The 19,365-nt window shown below is 45.3% G+C and overlaps 2 protein-coding genes across 2 annotated transcripts; both read left to right on the top strand.

Moving 5' to 3' along the window:
* Positions 1-5,894: 5,894 nt before the first annotated feature.
* Positions 5,895-7,827, top strand: LOC109943384 (uncharacterized; the record flags this gene model as incomplete). The annotated part of the gene is made up of 2 exons (XM_020546313.2): positions 5,895-6,973; positions 7,785-7,827. A coding segment is annotated over one exon (852 nt), but the record flags the coding sequence as incomplete, so codon positions are not given.
* A 6,357-nt stretch (positions 7,828-14,184) lies between these two features.
* Positions 14,185-16,117, top strand: LOC109943385 (uncharacterized; the record flags this gene model as incomplete). Its single annotated transcript, XM_020546314.2, has 2 exons — positions 14,185-15,263; positions 16,075-16,117. A coding segment is annotated over one exon (852 nt), but the record flags the coding sequence as incomplete, so codon positions are not given.
* Between the last annotated feature and the right edge of the window lie 3,248 nt (positions 16,118-19,365).

The following is a 19,365-nucleotide window of genomic DNA, read 5'->3' as shown; positions in this document are numbered from 1 at the left end:
TAGGGGCACAAAACAATCCTAAGGGTGGAAGTACTTAAATCGGGACTCGGGCTAGGAACAGGTGATGCTCCGCCCGGGTCAATTAAGGATTGGATGCGTATGTAGGCCTGATAGATCAAGGACTATCTTAACTAGCCACATGCCCTGGAAATGGGACAGGGTAAGCTTGAACCCGGCTATTCCATACGTGAAAAGACAACCGCGCACTGGGCGTGGGAGATGGTGGGAGTAGCGTGTGCCCTCCTGGCTAGAGGCTGGATGGAGGAGTACTGTGCTCCCGGGTAGCGCGGACCGGTTCACGTTGTGGAGGATCTGTGGGAACGGTTGACATATGCAAGGGTTAAGTGCTACATATGTCGTGTGGTTAGAGATCCTCAGCTGAGTAAATCGATTCGGATCGCCGTTATATCCCCGGAGAGTGGAGACTTGATCACTGACCTGCAACCTAAGTCAGGACGTGAACCTCATGAATAAAAATGATATTGTATTGATGAGATGGTGAAATTAGACCAGATGCAAATAGAGTCTATTAATATTTAATCTGGCGTTAAAATATTGAAAGTAAGGACTCACTTTAGTAAGCTATTTCTGCAAAAGTATCTAAGTTGATTCTTGCTAAAGCCTCTCCTTGATTCCCAAATCCAGCATACCCTTGAGAGTCTTTTCTTTAGTCGGGTAAGTCTTGCTGAGTAATTCCATACTCAGGGTTTTATTCCCTGTTGTTTTTCAGGTTCTAACTTTGTGCTGCTTTTGATGGTGTTAAGTGCCGGTGGGCTCGGCCTTCTTATATAAGTATAACCCGTCTTTATCTTCTTACTGAGGATGGTCATTTGAGCTAGCATATATTACAAACTTATACTTTTGTAATCACTCCGATAAAATAATATAAAATTTTTGTAACTTGTAAAATTTGGTAATAAGATTTCCGCTGCAAAAATATTGGTGTGTGTGATTTGTGTTACTTAATCCCGCGGTTCTGGTTGTAAGTGGTTTATCTGAGGTCCTTGGGACACTCGGACGGATCCTGATAAGTTATTTGGTGCACATGCATAGCCGTCTGAGGTCTTTGAGACAAGGACAGGTGCATGTGGGCCCAATAACTTGGGAGGTTCTGCCACAGCTGGTATCGGAGCAGGATTAAGTATAATACGATCACATACATATTTTTAAAACAAAGTTTTGGTTTTAGAAAACCTATTTTCAACTAAACACATTGTTTGGCTTTGAAAAATAGTTTTGAAAAACTATAATGCTAGCGACATCCTCTGTTAAGCCCTAAATTAAGGACTATCAGGTGGCTTAGTTGAAAACCACAACCGGGTGGGTATTGCATACATGTGTATTGTTATTTTGAGGCCATTCAGTTTTGAATGGATCGACGCTCAAGGTAAGGTGAGATGTGAGAGCATGACCGAACAAACGTTGGTCTAGGGAAGAGCATAAAAAGCGCTTGATTATATACATGTTCCACATATGTATATATGAAGGCTGCGATGTGGAGTACTTACTTTTCCGGGAATTCAGTACCCCATGGATGTGTAAGGGTATACAGACATGGGAATACTGAGAAGTGTAATATACTTGTAACGACGCACCTACGCTCAGGTAAGAAGGTGAGTTACCATAATGAGTTGCCCTATGGTTAAAGTGTGGCAACGGCGCCTATGCGTGGCTCGGCGCTTAATGATGAGCTGGTCTCCATATAGCAATATATGGAGTATAAACTGTGATAAACGGTCATGTGTGACTTGCATCATTGGGAAAATGGGTTGTGATGAAATTTTCTGCAGGTACACTAACCTCGAACACGTATGTGTAGCTGACGACTAGCAAAATACCGTGAGAGTCGTAAGTATGCCACCGATATAGAACGTTATTGCCACATTATGTTGGCAAAAACTTGTGAGGACGTATAGGACGAGCATGCATCCTGATTGTTGCATCATGTTTGTCACCTATACACCTAAAATGCTTCTCTCATCCTTATTCCAGTAACCAGTGATTGTAAATAATGTGGTGTAATGTTGTAGTATGGACTTCAATGAAATAGCTGTCCTTCGTTCTTTAGATAATATGTTTAGGTGTATATGTGTTTGCCCTTGTGTTTAATGTGTCGATAGAAGGTTAGTGACTTGTTTGCCTAAACCCAAAATTAGGCCATGTTCTTATCTGGTAAACCTAGACCCAAATTTGAATTTACCATTATCCCTCTTTGACTAAAATCATGTAAATGAATGCTTAGATAATTTCCTTTGTTGTACATAAAGTGTACCCAAGTTTAAAACAAGGATCTCAAGGGTGTGTTTGGTTTGACTTTTGGTTTTTGGCTTTTGCCCCCTAAAAGCCAAAAGCCAACCAAAGGACTGGATCCAGAAATCAGCTTTTTCTAAAAGCCGACTTTCTCACAGTGCAAATCTGAAAGCACCTCTGAACCTGCTTTTAGTGGCTTTTCGGATGGAACTGTGAAAACATATATCGAAGAACTTTTAACGACTTTTAGTGGTTTCCACCAAACAGTTTTTAGTTTTTTAACGGCTCACAGCCTACAGTAGCTTTTTCCACAGCTCACAGCTCACAGCAACTTTTTTCACAGCCACAGCCCAACCAAACAGACCCCAAGTCATGTCTCCTTCCAAAACCATTCCCTTGTTCCGTTGGTGCAAGCTGATATCCCTAATTCCATTTTGCCTCTTCTTGAGGATCATGTCGTTATTTTATCAACCTAACCCCGGAAAGACATGTCTGATTATCTTCTTGAGTTTGATGCCTTTGGTTTTCCCATATCTATCGAAGGCATACCAACTTAATCTTATGATTATTTTTCCTCCGTATCTAATCAGATACTAATCCGTGACCTTGAAATTGCTGCGATGGGCATAGAGATATGCTTGGGGCTGAAGTAACAGTCTCCCATCGTACTCCCTCACCACCCAGTTTAGGTTATGGCCATACCTTGTTCATTTCATTGGGCCATGATCTATTTGGCTCTCTACTTGTAACTATTCATACAGGTGGAGTATCTCTTTGTATATTATTACCCTTGCCCAGTCTATTTGTGTTGTGCGAGATTTCTTATTGGTTACGTCTGGTAATGGCATTATGGCTAAAACCTGTGGTGCCGTGACGAAACCGAGGGCCTTCTGTGTGTGCGCACACACGGTTGTGCTGCTCGGCACGCGCTGGTATCATGGTTAGTAGTTGTAATCCATTATGAGACTATGTCAATGCGTTATCTTGGCACAATCTATTTTTGCTACGTGAGATTTATTATTGGTGCCAGTTTTGTAATGGTGTCATGGTTAAGGACTTATGGTGCCGCTGCGAAACTGAGAGCCCCTTGTGAATGTACACGCAAGGTTATGCTGCTTGGCGCATGCTGGTATCGATGTCTCTAGTCATGATCCATTGTGGAACTACACTGATGTGTGATCTTTCGTGGAGTCCTCCCTTGAAACAGTTTCTATGTTGTTTGTCAAGTGATCAAGCAACATCTATCATCTCTGTTGAAATCAAAAGGGCATACTCCTTTCATGTGTGGTTTCTTTTCCTTGACTCTAATAGTGACTTCACACATGCACATTCCCTTTGCATCCTTTGTGTAAAGGTGAAGCCTTGGAGCTTTTTAGTGTTGGAAAACAGCTATTTAGCTCTCAAAATGGAGATTGGATTTCCCCTGCTGCTGAAATGCAAGAGTTTGTTCATTCACTCTCCTATTTAATCCATGCATTCCCGAACCAAGTCTGTTCATCCTGCGTGAAGATACGGATGAACCACATGACGAAATGGATTTCTACCCAAATACATGACCTTTTGCTAGCAAATGTGAACTCTGAACCCTTGGCTTACCGATGGTACTGAGAGGACTTGCTCAATATCGAAAGTAGTTCAACAAGTTGGTTTTTACTAACTTGTAATTGCTTTGTGAACAAAGGTTGAGTTTAGAGATCGTTTTATCGAGTGTCTAAACTCACTTTTGTACAACCCCTCTAAAGGAAGTGCTTGCAAAAAAAAATCAAGTTAAGCCGACCGGTAACAACCTAGTCATCACTCTAGTCATGCCTCGATCGCGTCACGTGTGCTTTTCCAGCATGTGTGAATAAATCAACGGATCTCTTCATTGATTTTTTGAGTATCTATCATTTTTCTTGAACTTGGATTTTCTGGCTAACACGAGTTAACTGTGATGTTGTTCGACATCCACACCCATCTCGTGTGCTATGAACTTATCGCGACCACTTGTTGGTAAACCTCTTCCTGTGTGTTTTACCCAAGAGGTTGCATCTGATTCTGTTTGGGTAAAATCGCGTATTTACCGCTAGCTCAACAGACTCAGATAGTACAGTGCCATCAGAAAAAGCAAACTGCACGCATGAAACCTTATGTGTTCCTCTGGCAGCCATCGTCTCTATTGGTGGACATTCCTAAATTAGCCTAAGGCGATATATGATATGTCCACTAGAGAAACGACATCCTCAGACACTCGCCTGTATTTGGAAATGTCTCATGGTTATCGCTGATATGGACATGGGTTACATGCTTCTCTACTCTTAAAAGTCTTTCGTTCCGAATCTCGGGACGAGATTCTTTTAAGGGGGGAGGACTGTAACACCCCAGGTGTTTATATCCCGCTCGACAACGAGTGTGAATTTAAGCACGTAATATCAGTGGATAAAACGGGTGCTAAATTTTAATCGTCCTCATCTATCGCGATTTTAATATCGCATCTGTTCCGTCTGTCGCGAGTGCGACGTCGTTTTTATTTTTATCCATCCGGGCTCTTCCGAAATTTTCGTGATGTTCGGAACAACGTTGTTTCGAAGATCGGTGCGTCCGGTGATTATTTAAAATTCATCGCTCGCACGAATACGAATTCGGAAGCTCGACTCACTCAGATGATTTTATCCTAGACAAATTAAATTGAACTCGGCGACAAAAGTGTTAATACAAAATTAAATCGGACTACACCCGGAATTCAAGAAAAACCAGGCATAGAACTATAAACTGAGCCGTTTCCTAGTCGAATCCGATATCGTTTGGTTTGATCCGTCGACATCGGGCTAAAACTTAGCCTTGTAATTTTGCCCCAAACAAAATTTATTTAGGATTCGATGAATAAAGTTTTCAGTTCAAAATAATTTTGACCCCGTGTGTTAATTCAGAAATCGGGGCGCATGGTTAATAAATTAGAAATTATTTCTTCAGCACGTTATTTTGGCGACAGAATCGAGTGTACGTTAGCAGATAAGATTTTGGCTGACTTTAATTAAATCACGCAGAGTAAATTATTGAAGTCGATCTCGTTTTAGCCTGGCTCCTTTGTATATATTTCAAATCCTAATTTCAGAACTAGGAAAAGATCGTGCGTAGAGAAATTAATTGGGATTATTTCTCTAGCAAATTCACCAAGACAGATAAATCAAATATTCGGGACAAATATAGATGAGTTTATCTGATTCTGAAAATATCTACCATAGTAAGCGCAGTCCAAAATTATTGAAGTTGCTATTGTTTCATTTGGTATGTTGTATCTCGATCAGACACAAATTCCAGAGCATCGGGTATTTGTGTATTCATTTGTTTCAGGAGGACGGAAAATCTTTTTCATTCCTATTCTTGCCGTGGCCGATGATTTTTTTTCTAGAACCTGAGCGTCTTTGCCATCATCTCTCCTATCTTTCTTATCCAGTTAACTGCTCCTACTTCTATCCGTAATGACGCTAGGGGCTGGACATTTTTTTTGTTCTCCATGTCGATCTCCTTTCTTCCTCAAAATATCTCTTCTTATGAATATCTTCCAGCCGTCGTTAATGGCTGCCTGATATTTTTCTTCACCGTCTGCCTTATCCCCTTCCACGCGCGCGGTTCTATCCTCAATTTCCTGGCCGCCCTGATCTTTATCTACGTGCAGAGTTCTCTTCTTGAGCCGGCTAGCACTCCAGTTCATTTGGTGCCCGCTCTGGTCGACATTTCTCTGCGCACGCCCAGCCACTCTCCTTTCTTCCTCCCTGCTGTGCCAATCCCCCTGCTTGTGGAGCTTCTTCTCCGCCCGGCTCCTTGCTCGCCTGGCCGCACAGCTCCCTGGTGCCGTGCCCAGCCCATCTCCATCTCCCTCGCTGAGTCCCTGTTCTTCTCCCATAGCGCCCCCTCAGCCCGTCACGCTCAGCCATGGCGTCCACCGCGCCGGACCTCCCTGCTCTCTGCTCCCTCGCGGCAGGCCGGCAACTTCCTATCTCTCTGCTCGGCTCCTCCCACGGCACGCCGTGCTCCAGCTCGGATTCCCCCTCCATGGCGCGCCCGAGCACTCCGGCTCTCTGCTCGAGCTCGCCCAGCTCCCTGCTGCGGTGACTAGCGCTCAGCGTCCGGCTCCCTGGGTGCTTGCCCTGCTCGCCGCCATCCTGCTGGATCCCCTCCACGGCGCCCGTTCTTCCCGGGTGTCTTCCTCCACCGCGCTCTCCTCTGCAAGCAACTGGGTTCTGCTCTGCCCTGGGCGTCGTTCTCAGTCACTGGTGGACCGCGCGCCCCTCTGTTTGCTGGTCGTGGCTCCCTCATGCTCGCCGTCATTCGATATGCCGCCACGTCCTCGCCTCGTCTCGGTAGCGCGCCTGCCAGTGTCGTTCCTCGCTATGTCGAGCTCCCTCCCCGTCCTGTCCAATTCGCCGTGTGGGTGGAACCTACGTGCACGCTGTCATCGACACCATGGTCGTCTCCCTGTGCGTTGTGTCCCTCGTCTCCAGCCGACGCACTAAGGAATGGGCGTGGAGTATAGAAGAAAGTGAAGCCCGAAATGGTGCTCGCCAGGCGCTCAACAAAATGCCTGAATCTTGTTCTTCCCTACTCAATCTCGTTGAACCCCGAATCCCGGACGTTAGACAAAATAAGCGAGGTCCGTGTGCATCGCTCATCAAGTGCTCGACACAAAGAGCTGAATCAGAATCCTTGCCGTGTTCGCGGATAGCGCGTCAGATTTAGAATGGTAAGTCGATTCAAAATTTCCGTTAGCTTAATTATTGAAGTAGTTCTAATTATTGAAGTAGTTCGATGAATGTGATGTGCTTATTTTCGTGATTTTGAAGCAGTCGTGTCGCGGTAGGATTAAATATATGTGAAATACGATGAAGTTAGTAATGCGAAAGATAGATTAAGTATTTTATCTGGCTAGCTAGTAAGTTCAGATGACGTTGTCGTGCCGATTTAGTTGCTTAAATAAATTAATGCTTTGCTAGTAGACATTCTAATTAGCATAGTGAGTTAGAAAGTTATAAATGATTTCTATCAGTAGTCTTGAGCTTAATTATCTTAGAAACGTGAACCTAGTTTTCGTTAATTGTTTGGTATAGACTATAGCTTAGAAAAAATATAGAACTTATACTTAGGGTGTTGTTACCTGATATATGAATTAAATTCGGTGAAATAGGAAGGACGGGAGTATTGTACTTCTTGTATGTTTATAGATCATTGTTCCGTGATGTTTGAGCTAGCACCAGATAAATAAAAGAAGCACGAATATTATCGTTAGTATTATATCGGCAGCTGGCGTTCCTTGTAATTGGATATTTTGGCAAAAGACTTGTACTTAGCTTGCTATTACTTGATGTTTGAAGTAGATGCAATTACGCTAGAAAAGTGAAATAATTGGGCTTAGTCGTAGGTCGATAACCAGTATTATCGTATAAACTTGTACAATGTCTCGCCGCTAGGTGTTTAAATTCGCTATCGCGTAGCACTATTTAGGTTTGTAATATTTCCATCGATATGCATTCATGTGCATAATGCATTCCATTCAGGTACGATAATTAATCACGTGATGCGGAAGATGACCCAAGTCGACCCCAAGCGCGGGCTACTCCGCATGGAGATGCTGATGAACGAACCTGCCTGATCAAGTGCTAGGACAAGGATGATCGCTAAGTGGACGTCGTCTAACAACACTAACCTAGTGTTACCCAGGCAAGCCCCGGTGCATGCAACCCCTTTCTTGTGTTTTTAAATAATTTTGCACACTTTAAGTCTAGTGAAATGTGCATTAGGTTCATAGGATTTGCTTGGAAACCCTTTGATGCATTGCCTACCTTGAAATCCATACCTTTTATAGATACTTCTGGTGAAGTATCAAAATATGATTTACAAAAAATGCTTAGCCCTGCTTATAGGCAGATAGAGTTTGTCCTTTGCACTTATGCCTAGCTCAGGTTGATCCTGAGGAAGGATGACTTCTACCTGCAAGGATATTTTCATTGGGAGCATGGTGGGATCTTACTGCAAAGTTTCCTATAATGCTCTTTTCATCCTTAGGGGCACAAAACAATCCTAAGGGTGGAAGTACTTAAATCGGGACTCGGGCTAGGAACAGGTGATGCTCCGCCCGGGTCAATTAAGGATTGGATGCGTATGTAGGCCTGATAGATCAAGGACTATCTTAACTAGCCACATGCCCTGGAAATGGGACAGGGTAAGCTTGAACCCGGCTATTCCATACGTGAAAAGACAACCGCGCACTGGGCGTGGGAGATGGTGGGAGTAGCGTGTGCCCTCCTGGCTAGAGGCTGGATGGAGGAGTACTGTGCTCCCGGGTAGCGCGGACCGGTTCACGTTGTGGAGGATCTGTGGGAACGGTTGACATATGCAAGGGTTAAGTGCTACATATGTCGTGTGGTTAGAGATCCTCAGCTGAGTAAATCGATTCGGATCGCCGTTATATCCCCGGAGAGTGGAGACTTGATCACTGACCTGCAACCTAAGTCAGGACGTGAACCTCATGAATAAAAATGATGTTGTATTGATGAGATGGTGAAATTAGACCAGATGCAAATAGAGTCTATTAATATTTAATCTGGCGTTAAAATATTGAAAGTAAGGACTCACTTTAGTAAGCTATTTCTGCAAAAGTATCTAAGTTGATTCTTGCTAAAGCCTCTCCTTGATTCCCAAATCCAGCATACCCTTGAGAGTCTTTTCTTTAGTCGGGTAAGTCTTGCTGAGTAATTCCATACTCAGGGTTTTATTCCCTGTTGTTTTTCAGGTTCTAACTTTGTGCTGCTTTTGATGGTGTTAAGTGCCGGTGGGCTCGGCCTTCTTATATAAGTATAACCCGTCTTTATCTTCTTACTGAGGATGGTCATTTGAGCTAGCATATATTACAAACTTATACTTTTGTAATCACTCCGATAAAATAATATAAAATTTTTGTAACTTGTAAAATTTGGTAATAAGATTTCCGCTGCAAAAATATTGGTGTGTGTGATTTGTGTTACTTAATCCCGCGGTTCTGGTTGTAAGTGGTTTATCTGAGGTCCTTGGGACACTCGGACGGATCCTGATAAGTTATTTGGTGCACATGCATAGCCGTCTGAGGTCTTTGAGACAAGGACAGGTGCATGTGGGCCCAATAACTTGGGAGGTTCTGCCACAGCTGGTATCGGAGCAGGATTAAGTATAATACGATCACATACATATTTTTAAAACAAAGTTTTGGTTTTAGAAAACCTATTTTCAACTAAACACATTGTTTGGCTTTGAAAAATAGTTTTGAAAAACTATAATGCTAGCGACATCCTCTGTTAAGCCCTAAATTAAGGACTATCAGGTGGCTTAGTTGAAAACCACAACCGGGTGGGTATTGCATACATGTGTATTGTTATTTTGAGGCCATTCAGTTTTGAATGGATCGACGCTCAAGGTAAGGTGAGATGTGAGAGCATGACCGAACAAACGTTGGTCTAGGGAAGAGCATAAAAAGCGCTTGATTATATACATGTTCCACATATGTATATATGAAGGCTGCGATGTGGAGTACTTACTTTTCCGGGAATTCAGTACCCCATGGATGTGTAAGGGTATACAGACATGGGAATACTGAGAAGTGTAATATACTTGTAACGACGCACCTACGCTCAGGTAAGAAGGTGAGTTACCATAATGAGTTGCCCTATGGTTAAAGTGTGGCAACGGCGCCTATGCGTGGCTCGGCGCTTAATGATGAGCTGGTCTCCATATAGCAATATATGGAGTATAAACTGTGATAAACGGTCATGTGTGACTTGCATCATTGGGAAAATGGGTTGTGATGAAATTTTCTGCAGGTACACTAACCTCGAACACGTATGTGTAGCTGACGACTAGCAAAATACCGTGAGAGTCGTAAGTATGCCACCGATATAGAACGTTATTGCCACATTATGTTGGCAAAAACTTGTGAGGACGTATAGGACGAGCATGCATCCTGATTGTTGCATCATGTTTGTCACCTATACACCTAAAATGCTTCTCTCATCCTTATTCCAGTAACCAGTGATTGTAAATAATGTGGTGTAATGTTGTAGTATGGACTTCAATGAAATAGCTGTCCTTCGTTCTTTAGATAATATGTTTAGGTGTATATGTGTTTGCCCTTGTGTTTAATGTGTCGATAGAAGGTTAGTGACTTGTTTGCCTAAACCCAAAATTAGGCCATGTTCTTATCTGGTAAACCTAGACCCAAATTTGAATTTACCATTATCCCTCTTTGACTAAAATCATGTAAATGAATGCTTAGATAATTTCCTTTGTTGTACATAAAGTGTACCCAAGTTTAAAACAAGGATCTCAAGGGTGTGTTTGGTTTGACTTTTGGTTTTTGGCTTTTGCCCCCTAAAAGCCAAAAGCCAACCAAAGGACTGGATCCAGAAATCAGCTTTTTCTAAAAGCCGACTTTCTCACAGTGCAAATCTGAAAGCACCTCTGAACCTGCTTTTAGTGGCTTTTCGGATGGAACTGTGAAAACATATATCGAAGAACTTTTAACGACTTTTAGTGGTTTCCACCAAACAGTTTTTAGTTTTTTAACGGCTCACAGCCTACAGTAGCTTTTTCCACAGCTCACAGCTCACAGCAACTTTTTTCACAGCCACAGCCCAACCAAACAGACCCCAAGTCATGTCTCCTTCCAAAACCATTCCCTTGTTCCGTTGGTGCAAGCTGATATCCCTAATTCCATTTTGCCTCTTCTTGAGGATCATGTCGTTATTTTATCAACCTAACCCCGGAAAGACATGTCTGATTATCTTCTTGAGTTTGATGCCTTTGGTTTTCCCATATCTATCGAAGGCATACCAACTTAATCTTATGATTATTTTTCCTCCGTATCTAATCAGATACTAATCCGTGACCTTGAAATTGCTGCGATGGGCATAGAGATATGCTTGGGGCTGAAGTAACAGTCTCCCATCGTACTCCCTCACCACCCAGTTTAGGTTATGGCCATACCTTGTTCATTTCATTGGGCCATGATCTATTTGGCTCTCTACTTGTAACTATTCATACAGGTGGAGTATCTCTTTGTATATTATTACCCTTGCCCAGTCTATTTGTGTTGTGCGAGATTTCTTATTGGTTACGTCTGGTAATGGCATTATGGCTAAAACCTGTGGTGCCGTGACGAAACCGAGGGCCTTCTGTGTGTGCGCACACACGGTTGTGCTGCTCGGCACGCGCTGGTATCATGGTTAGTAGTTGTAATCCATTATGAGACTATGTCAATGCGTTATCTTGGCACAATCTATTTTTGCTACGTGAGATTTATTATTGGTGCCAGTTTTGTAATGGTGTCATGGTTAAGGACTTATGGTGCCGCTGCGAAACTGAGAGCCCCTTGTGAATGTACACGCAAGGTTATGCTGCTTGGCGCATGCTGGTATCGATGTCTCTAGTCATGATCCATTGTGGAACTACACTGATGTGTGATCTTTCGTGGAGTCCTCCCTTGAAACAGTTTCTATGTTGTTTGTCAAGTGATCAAGCAACATCTATCATCTCTGTTGAAATCAAAAGGGCATACTCCTTTCATGTGTGGTTTCTTTTCCTTGACTCTAATAGTGACTTCACACATGCACATTCCCTTTGCATCCTTTGTGTAAAGGTGAAGCCTTGGAGCTTTTTAGTGTTGGAAAACAGCTATTTAGCTCTCAAAATGGAGATTGGATTTCCCCTGCTGCTGAAATGCAAGAGTTTGTTCATTCACTCTCCTATTTAATCCATGCATTCCCGAACCAAGTCTGTTCATCCTGCGTGAAGATACGGATGAACCACATGACGAAATGGATTTCTACCCAAATACATGACCTTTTGCTAGCAAATGTGAACTCTGAACCCTTGGCTTACCGATGGTACTGAGAGGACTTGCTCAATATCGAAAGTAGTTCAACAAGTTGGTTTTTACTAACTTGTAATTGCTTTGTGAACAAAGGTTGAGTTTAGAGATCGTTTTATCGAGTGTCTAAACTCACTTTTGTACAACCCCTCTAAAGGAAGTGCTTGCAAAAAAAAAATCAAGTTAAGCCGACCCGTAACAACCTAGTCATCACTCTAGTCATGCCTCGATCGCGTCACGTGTGCTTTTCCAGCATGTGTGAATAAATCAACGGATCTCTTCATTGATTTTTTGAGTATCTATCATTTTTCTTGAACTTGGATTTTCTGGCTAACACGAGTTAACTGTGATGTTGTTCGACATCCACACCCATCTCGTGTGCTATGAACTTATCGCGACCACTTGTTGGTAAACCTCTTCCTGTGTGTTTTACCCAAGAGGTTGCATCTGATTCTGTTTGGGTAAAATCGCGTATTTACCGCTAGCTCAACAGACTCAGATAGTACAGTGCCATCAGAAAAAGCAAACTGCACGCATGAAACCTTATGTGTTCCTCTGGCAGCCATCGTCTCTATTGGTGGACATTCCTAAATTAGCCTAAGGCGATATATGATATGTCCACTAGAGAAACGACATCCTCAGACACTCGCCTGTATTTGGAAATGTCTCATGGTTATCGCTGATATGGACATGGGTTACATGCTTCTCTACTCTTAAAAGTCTTTCGTTCCGAATCTCGGGACGAGATTCTTTTAAGGGGGGAGGACTGTAACACCCCAGGTGTTTATATCCCGCTCGACAACGAGTGTGAATTTAAGCACGTAATATCAGTGGATAAAACGGGTGCTAAATTTTAATCGTCCTCATCTATCGCGATTTTAATATCGCATCTGTTCCGTCTGTCGCGAGTGCGACGTCGTTTTTATTTTTATCCATCCGGGCTCTTCCGAAATTTTCGTGATGTTCGGAACAACGTTGTTTCGAAGATCGGTGCGTCCGGTGATTATTTAAAATTCATCGCTCGCACGAATACGAATTCGGAAGCTCGACTCACTCAGATGATTTTATCCTAGACAAATTAAATTGAACTCGGCGACAAAAGTGTTAATACAAAATTAAATCGGACTACACCCGGAATTCAAGAAAAACCAGGCATAGAACTATAAACTGAGCCGTTTCCTAGTCGAATCCGATATCGTTTGGTTTGATCCGTCGACATCGGGCTAAAACTTAGCCTTGTAATTTTGCCCCAAACAAAATTTATTTAGGATTCGATGAATAAAGTTTTCAGTTCAAAATAATTTTGACCCCGTGTGTTAATTCAGAAATCGGGGCGCATGGTTAATAAATTAGAAATTATTTCTTCAGCACGTTATTTTGGCGACAGAATCGAGTGTACGTTAGCAGATAAGATTTTGGCTGACTTTAATTAAATCACGCAGAGTAAATTATTGAAGTCGATCTCGTTTTAGCCTGGCTCCTTTGTATATATTTCAAATCCTAATTTCAGAACTAGGAAAAGATCGTGCGTAGAGAAATTAATTGGGATTATTTCTCTAGCAAATTCACCAAGACAGATAAATCAAATATTCGGGACAAATATAGATGAGTTTATCTGATTCTGAAAATATCTACCATAGTAAGCGCAGTCCAAAATTATTGAAGTTGCTATTGTTTCATTTGGTATGTTGTATCTCGATCAGACACAAATTCCAGAGCATCGGGTATTTGTGTATTCATTTGTTTCAGGAGGACGGAAAATCTTTTTCATTCCTATTCTTGCCGTGGCCGATGATTTTTTTTCTAGAACCTGAGCGTCTTTGCCATCATCTCTCCTATCTTTCTTATCCAGTTAACTGCTCCTACTTCTATCCGTAATGACGCTAGGGGCTGGACATTTTTTTTGTTCTCCATGTCGATCTCCTTTCTTCCTCAAAATATCTCTTCTTATGAATATCTTCCAGCCGTCGTTAATGGCTGCCTGATATTTTTCTTCACCGTCTGCCTTATCCCCTTCCACGCGCGCGGTTCTATCCTCAATTTCCTGGCCGCCCTGATCTTTATCTACGTGCAGAGTTCTCTTCTTGAGCCGGCTAGCACTCCAGTTCATTTGGTGCCCGCTCTGGTCGACATTTCTCTGCGCACGCCCAGCCACTCTCCTTTCTTCCTCCCTGCTGTGCCAATCCCCCTGCTTGTGGAGCTTCTTCTCCGCCCGGCTCCTTGCTCGCCTGGCCGCACAGCTCCCTGGTGCCGTGCCCAGCCCATCTCCATCTCCCTCGCTGAGTCCCTGTTCTTCTCCCATAGCGCCCCCTCAGCCCGTCACGCTCAGCCATGGCGTCCACCGCGCCGGACCTCCCTGCTCTCTGCTCCCTCGCGGCAGGCCGGCAACTTCCTATCTCTCTGCTCGGCTCCTCCCACGGCACGCCGTGCTCCAGCTCGGATTCCCCCTCCATGGCGCGCCCGAGCACTCCGGCTCTCTGCTCGAGCTCGCCCAGCTCCCTGCTGCGGTGACTAGCGCTCAGCGTCCGGCTCCCTGGGTGCTTGCCCTGCTCGCCGCCATCCTGCTGGATCCCCTCCACGGCGCCCGTTCTTCCCGGGTGTCTTCCTCCACCGCGCTCTCCTCTGCAAGCAACTGGGTTCTGCTCTGCCCTGGGCGTCGTTCTCAGTCACTGGTGGACCGCGCGCCCCTCTGTTTGCTGGTCGTGGCTCCCTCATGCTCGCCGTCATTCGATATGCCGCCACGTCCTCGCCTCGTCTCGGTAGCGCGCCTGCCAGTGTCGTTCCTCGCTATGTCGAGCTCCCTCCCCGTCCTGTCCAATTCGCCGTGTGGGTGGAACCTACGTGCACGCTGTCATCGACACCATGGTCGTCTCCCTGTGCGTTGTGTCCCTCGTCTCCAGCCGACGCACTAAGGAATGGGCGTGGAGTATAGAAGAAAGTGAAGCCCGAAATGGTGCTCGCCAGGCGCTCAACAAAATGCCTGAATCTTGTTCTTCCCTACTCAATCTCGTTGAACCCCGAATCCCGGACGTTAGACAAAATAAGCGAGGTCCGTGTGCATCGCTCATCAAGTGCTCGACACAAAGAGCTGAATCAGAATCCTTGCCGTGTTCGCGGATAGCGCGTCAGATTTAGAATGGTAAGTCGATTCAAAATTTCCGTTAGCTTAATTATTGAAGTAGTTCTAATTATTGAAGTAGTTCGATGAATGTGATGTGCTTATTTTCGTGATTTTGAAGCAGTCGTGTCGCGGTAGGATTAAATATATGTGAAATACGATGAAGTTAGTAATGCGAAAGATAGATTAAGTATTTTATCTGGCTAGCTAGTAAGTTCAGATGACGTTGTCGTGCCGATTTAGTTGCTTAAATAAATTAATGCTTTGCTAGTAGACATTCTAATTAGCATAGTGAGTTAGAAAGTTATAAATGATTTCTATCAGTAGTCTTGAGCTTAATTATCTTAGAAACGTGAACCTAGTTTTCGTTAATTGTTTGGTATAGACTATAGCTTAGAAAAAATATAGAACTTATACTTAGGGTGTTGTTACCTGATATATGAATTAAATTCGGTGAAATAGGAAGGACGGGAGTATTGTACTTCTTGTATGTTTATAGATCATTGTTCCGTGATGTTTGAGCTAGCACCAGATAAATAAAAGAAGCACGAATATTATCGTTAGTATTATATCGGCAGCTGGCGTTCCTTGTAATTGGATATTTTGGCAAAAGACTTGTACTTAGCTTGCTATTACTTGATGTTTGAAGTAGATGCAATTACGCTAGAAAAGTGAAATAATTGGGCTTAGTCGTAGGTCGATAACCAGTATTATCGTATAAACTTGTACAATGTCTCGCCGCTAGGTGTTTAAATTCGCTATCGCGTAGCACTATTTAGGTTTGTAATATTTCCATCGATATGCATTCATGTGCATAATGCATTCCATTCAGGTACGATAATTAATCACGTGATGCGGAAGATGACCCAAGTCGACCCCAAGCGCGGGCTACTCCGCATGGAGATGCTGATGAACGAACCTGCCTGATCAAGTGCTAGGACAAGGATGATCGCTAAGTGGACGTCGTCTAACAACACTAACCTAGTGTTACCCAGGCAAGCCCCGGTGCATGCAACCCCTTTCTTGTGTTTTTAAATAATTTTGCACACTTTAAGTCTAGTGAAATGTGCATTAGGTTCATAGGATTTGCTTGGAAACCCTTTGATGCATTGCCTACCTTGAAATCCATACCTTTTATAGATACTTCTGGTGAAGTATCAAAATATGATTTACAAAAAATGCTTAGCCCTGCTTATAGGCAGATAGAGTTTGTCCTTTGCACTTATGCCTAGCTCAGGTTGATCCTGAGGAAGGATGACTTCTACCTGCAAGGATATTTTCATTGGGAGCATGGTGGGATCTTACTGCAAAGTTTCCTATAATGCTCTTTTCATCCTTAGGGGCACAAAACAATCCTAAGGGTGGAAGTACTTAAATCGGGACTCGGGCTAGGAACAGGTGATGCTCCGCCCGGGTCAATTAAGGATTGGATGCGTATGTAGGCCTGATAGATCAAGGACTATCTTAACTAGCCACATGCCCTGGAAATGGGACAGGGTAAGCTTGAACCCGGCTATTCCATACGTGAAAAGACAACCGCGCACTGGGCGTGGGAGATGGTGGGAGTAGCGTGTGCCCTCCTGGCTAGAGGCTGGATGGAGGAGTACTGTGCTCCCGGGTAGCGCGGACCGGTTCACGTTGTGGAGGATCTGTGGGAACGGTTGACATATGCAAGGGTTAAGTGCTACATATGTCGTGTGGTTAGAGATCCTCAGCTGAGTAAATCGATTCGGATCGCCGTTATATCCCCGGAGAGTGGAGACTTGATCACTGACCTGCAACCTAAGTCAGGACGTGAACCTCATGAATAAAAATGATGTTGTATTGATGAGATGGTGAAATTAGACCAGATGCAAATAGAGTCTATTAATATTTAATCTGGCGTTAAAATATTGAAAGTAAGGACTCACTTTAGTAAGCTATTTCTGCAAAAGTATCTAAGTTGATTCTTGCTAAAGCCTCTCCTTGATTCCCAAATCCAGCATACCCTTGAGAGTCTTTTCTTTAGTCGGGTAAGTCTTGCTGAGTAATTCCATACTCAGGGTTTTATTCCCTGTTGTTTTTCAGGTTCTAACTTTGTGCTGCTTTTGATGGTGTTAAGTGCCGGTGGGCTCGGCCTTCTTATATAAGTATAACCCGTCTTTATCTTCTTACTGAGGATGGTCATTTGAGCTAGCATATATTACAAACTTATACTTTTGTAATCACTCCGATAAAATAATATAAAATTTTTGTAACTTGTAAAATTTGGTAATAAGATTTCCGCTGCAAAAATATTGGTGTGTGTGATTTGTGTTACTTAATCCCGCGGTTCTGGTTGTAAGTGGTTTATCTGAGGTCCTTGGGACACTCGGACGGATCCTGATAAGTTATTTGGTGCACATGCATAGCCGTCTGAGGTCTTTGAGACAAGGACAGGTGCATGTGGGCCCAATAACTTGGGAGGTTCTGCCACAGCCTCGGACTCGGCGAGGGCCTTGGCGTACTCCACGCACTCCACGTCGCATTCGAACGCGTGTTTGTACGTGGGGCCGACGGTGATGACCCCGTTGGGGCCCGGCATCTTGAGCTTCAGGTAGGTGTAGTTGGGGACGGCCATAAACTTCGCGTAGCATGGCCTCCCCAGTACCGCGTGGTAGGTTCCGCGGAACCCGACCACCTCGAACGTCAGAGTCTCCCTTCGGAAGTTGGAGGGCGTTCCGAAGCAGACGGGAAGGTCGAGTCGTCCGAGGGGCTGGACGCGCTTCCCGGGAATGATCCCGTGGAAGGGCGCAGCGCCTGCTCGGACGGAGGACAGATCGACACACAGGAGCCTGAGGGTCTCGGCGTAGATGATGTTGAGGCAGCTGCCCCCGTCCATAAGGACCTTGGTGAGCCTGACGTCGCCGACGACGGGGTCGACGACGAGCGGGTATTTCCCCGGGCTCGGCACGTGGTCGGGGTGGTCAGCTTGGTCGAAGGTGATGGGCTTGTCGGACCAGTCTAGGTAGACTGGCGCCGCCACCTTCACCGAGCAGACCTCCCGGCGCTCTTGCTTGCGATGCCGAGCCGAGGCATTCGCCGCATGCCCACCGTAGATCATGAAGCAGTCGCGGACCTCGGGGAACTCTCCTGCTTGGTGATCTTCCTTCTTGTCGTCGTCGCGGGCCCTGCCACCCTCCGCGGGTGGCCTGGCCCTGTGGAAGTGGCGCCGAAGCATGACGCACTCCTCAAGGGTGTGCTTGACGGGCCCCTGATGATAGGGGCACGGCTCCTTGAGCATCTTGTCAAAGAGGTTAGCACCTCCGGGGGGCTTCCGAGGGTTCTTGTACTCGGCGGCGGCGACAAGGTCCGCGTCGGCGGCGTCGCGTTTCGCTTGCGACTTCTTCTTGCCTTTCTTCTTGGCGCCGCGCGGAGTAGACGCCTCGGGAGCATCTTCCGATGGGCGGCCCTGGGGCTGCTTGTCCTTTCGGAAGATGGCCTCGACCGCCTCCTGGCCAGAGGCGAACTTGGTGGCGATGTCCATCAGCTCGCTCGCCCTGGTGGGGGTCTTGGGACCCAACTTACTCACCAGGTCGCGGCAGGTGGTGCCGGCAAGGAACGCGCCGATGACATCCGAGTCGGTGATGTTGGGCAGCTCGGTGCGCTGCTTCGAGAATCGCCGGATGTAGTCCCGGAGAGACTCTCCCGGCTGCTGCCGGCAGCTTCGGAGGTCCCAGGAATTCCCGGGGCGCACGTACGTGCCCTGGAAATTGCCGGCGAAGGCTTGGACCAGGTCATCCCAGTTGGAGATCTGCCCCGGAGGCAGGTGCTCCAACCAGGCGCGAGCGGTGTCGGAGAGGAACAGGGGGAGGTTGCGGATGATGAGGTTGTCGTCGTCCGTTCCACCCAGTTGACAGGCCAGGCGGTAGTCCGCGAGCCACAGTTCCGGTCTCGTTTCCCCCGAGTACTTTGTGATAGTAGTCGGGGGTCGGAACCGGGTCGGGAACGGTGCCCGTCGGATTGCCCGGCTGAAGGCCTGCGGACCGGGTGGTTCGGGCGAGGGACTCCGATCCTCCCCGCTGTCGTAGCGTCCCCCACGCCTGGGGTGGTAACTTCGGCGCACCCTCTCGTCGAGGTGGGCCCGACGGTCGCGATGATGGTG

The sequence above is a fragment of the Zea mays genome, chromosome 6 (assembly GCF_902167145.1).
Source record: "Zea mays cultivar B73 chromosome 6, Zm-B73-REFERENCE-NAM-5.0, whole genome shotgun sequence".
NCBI lineage: Eukaryota > Viridiplantae > Streptophyta > Magnoliopsida > Poales > Poaceae > Zea > Zea mays.
This window is presented reverse-complemented; position numbering and strand designations above follow the sequence as displayed.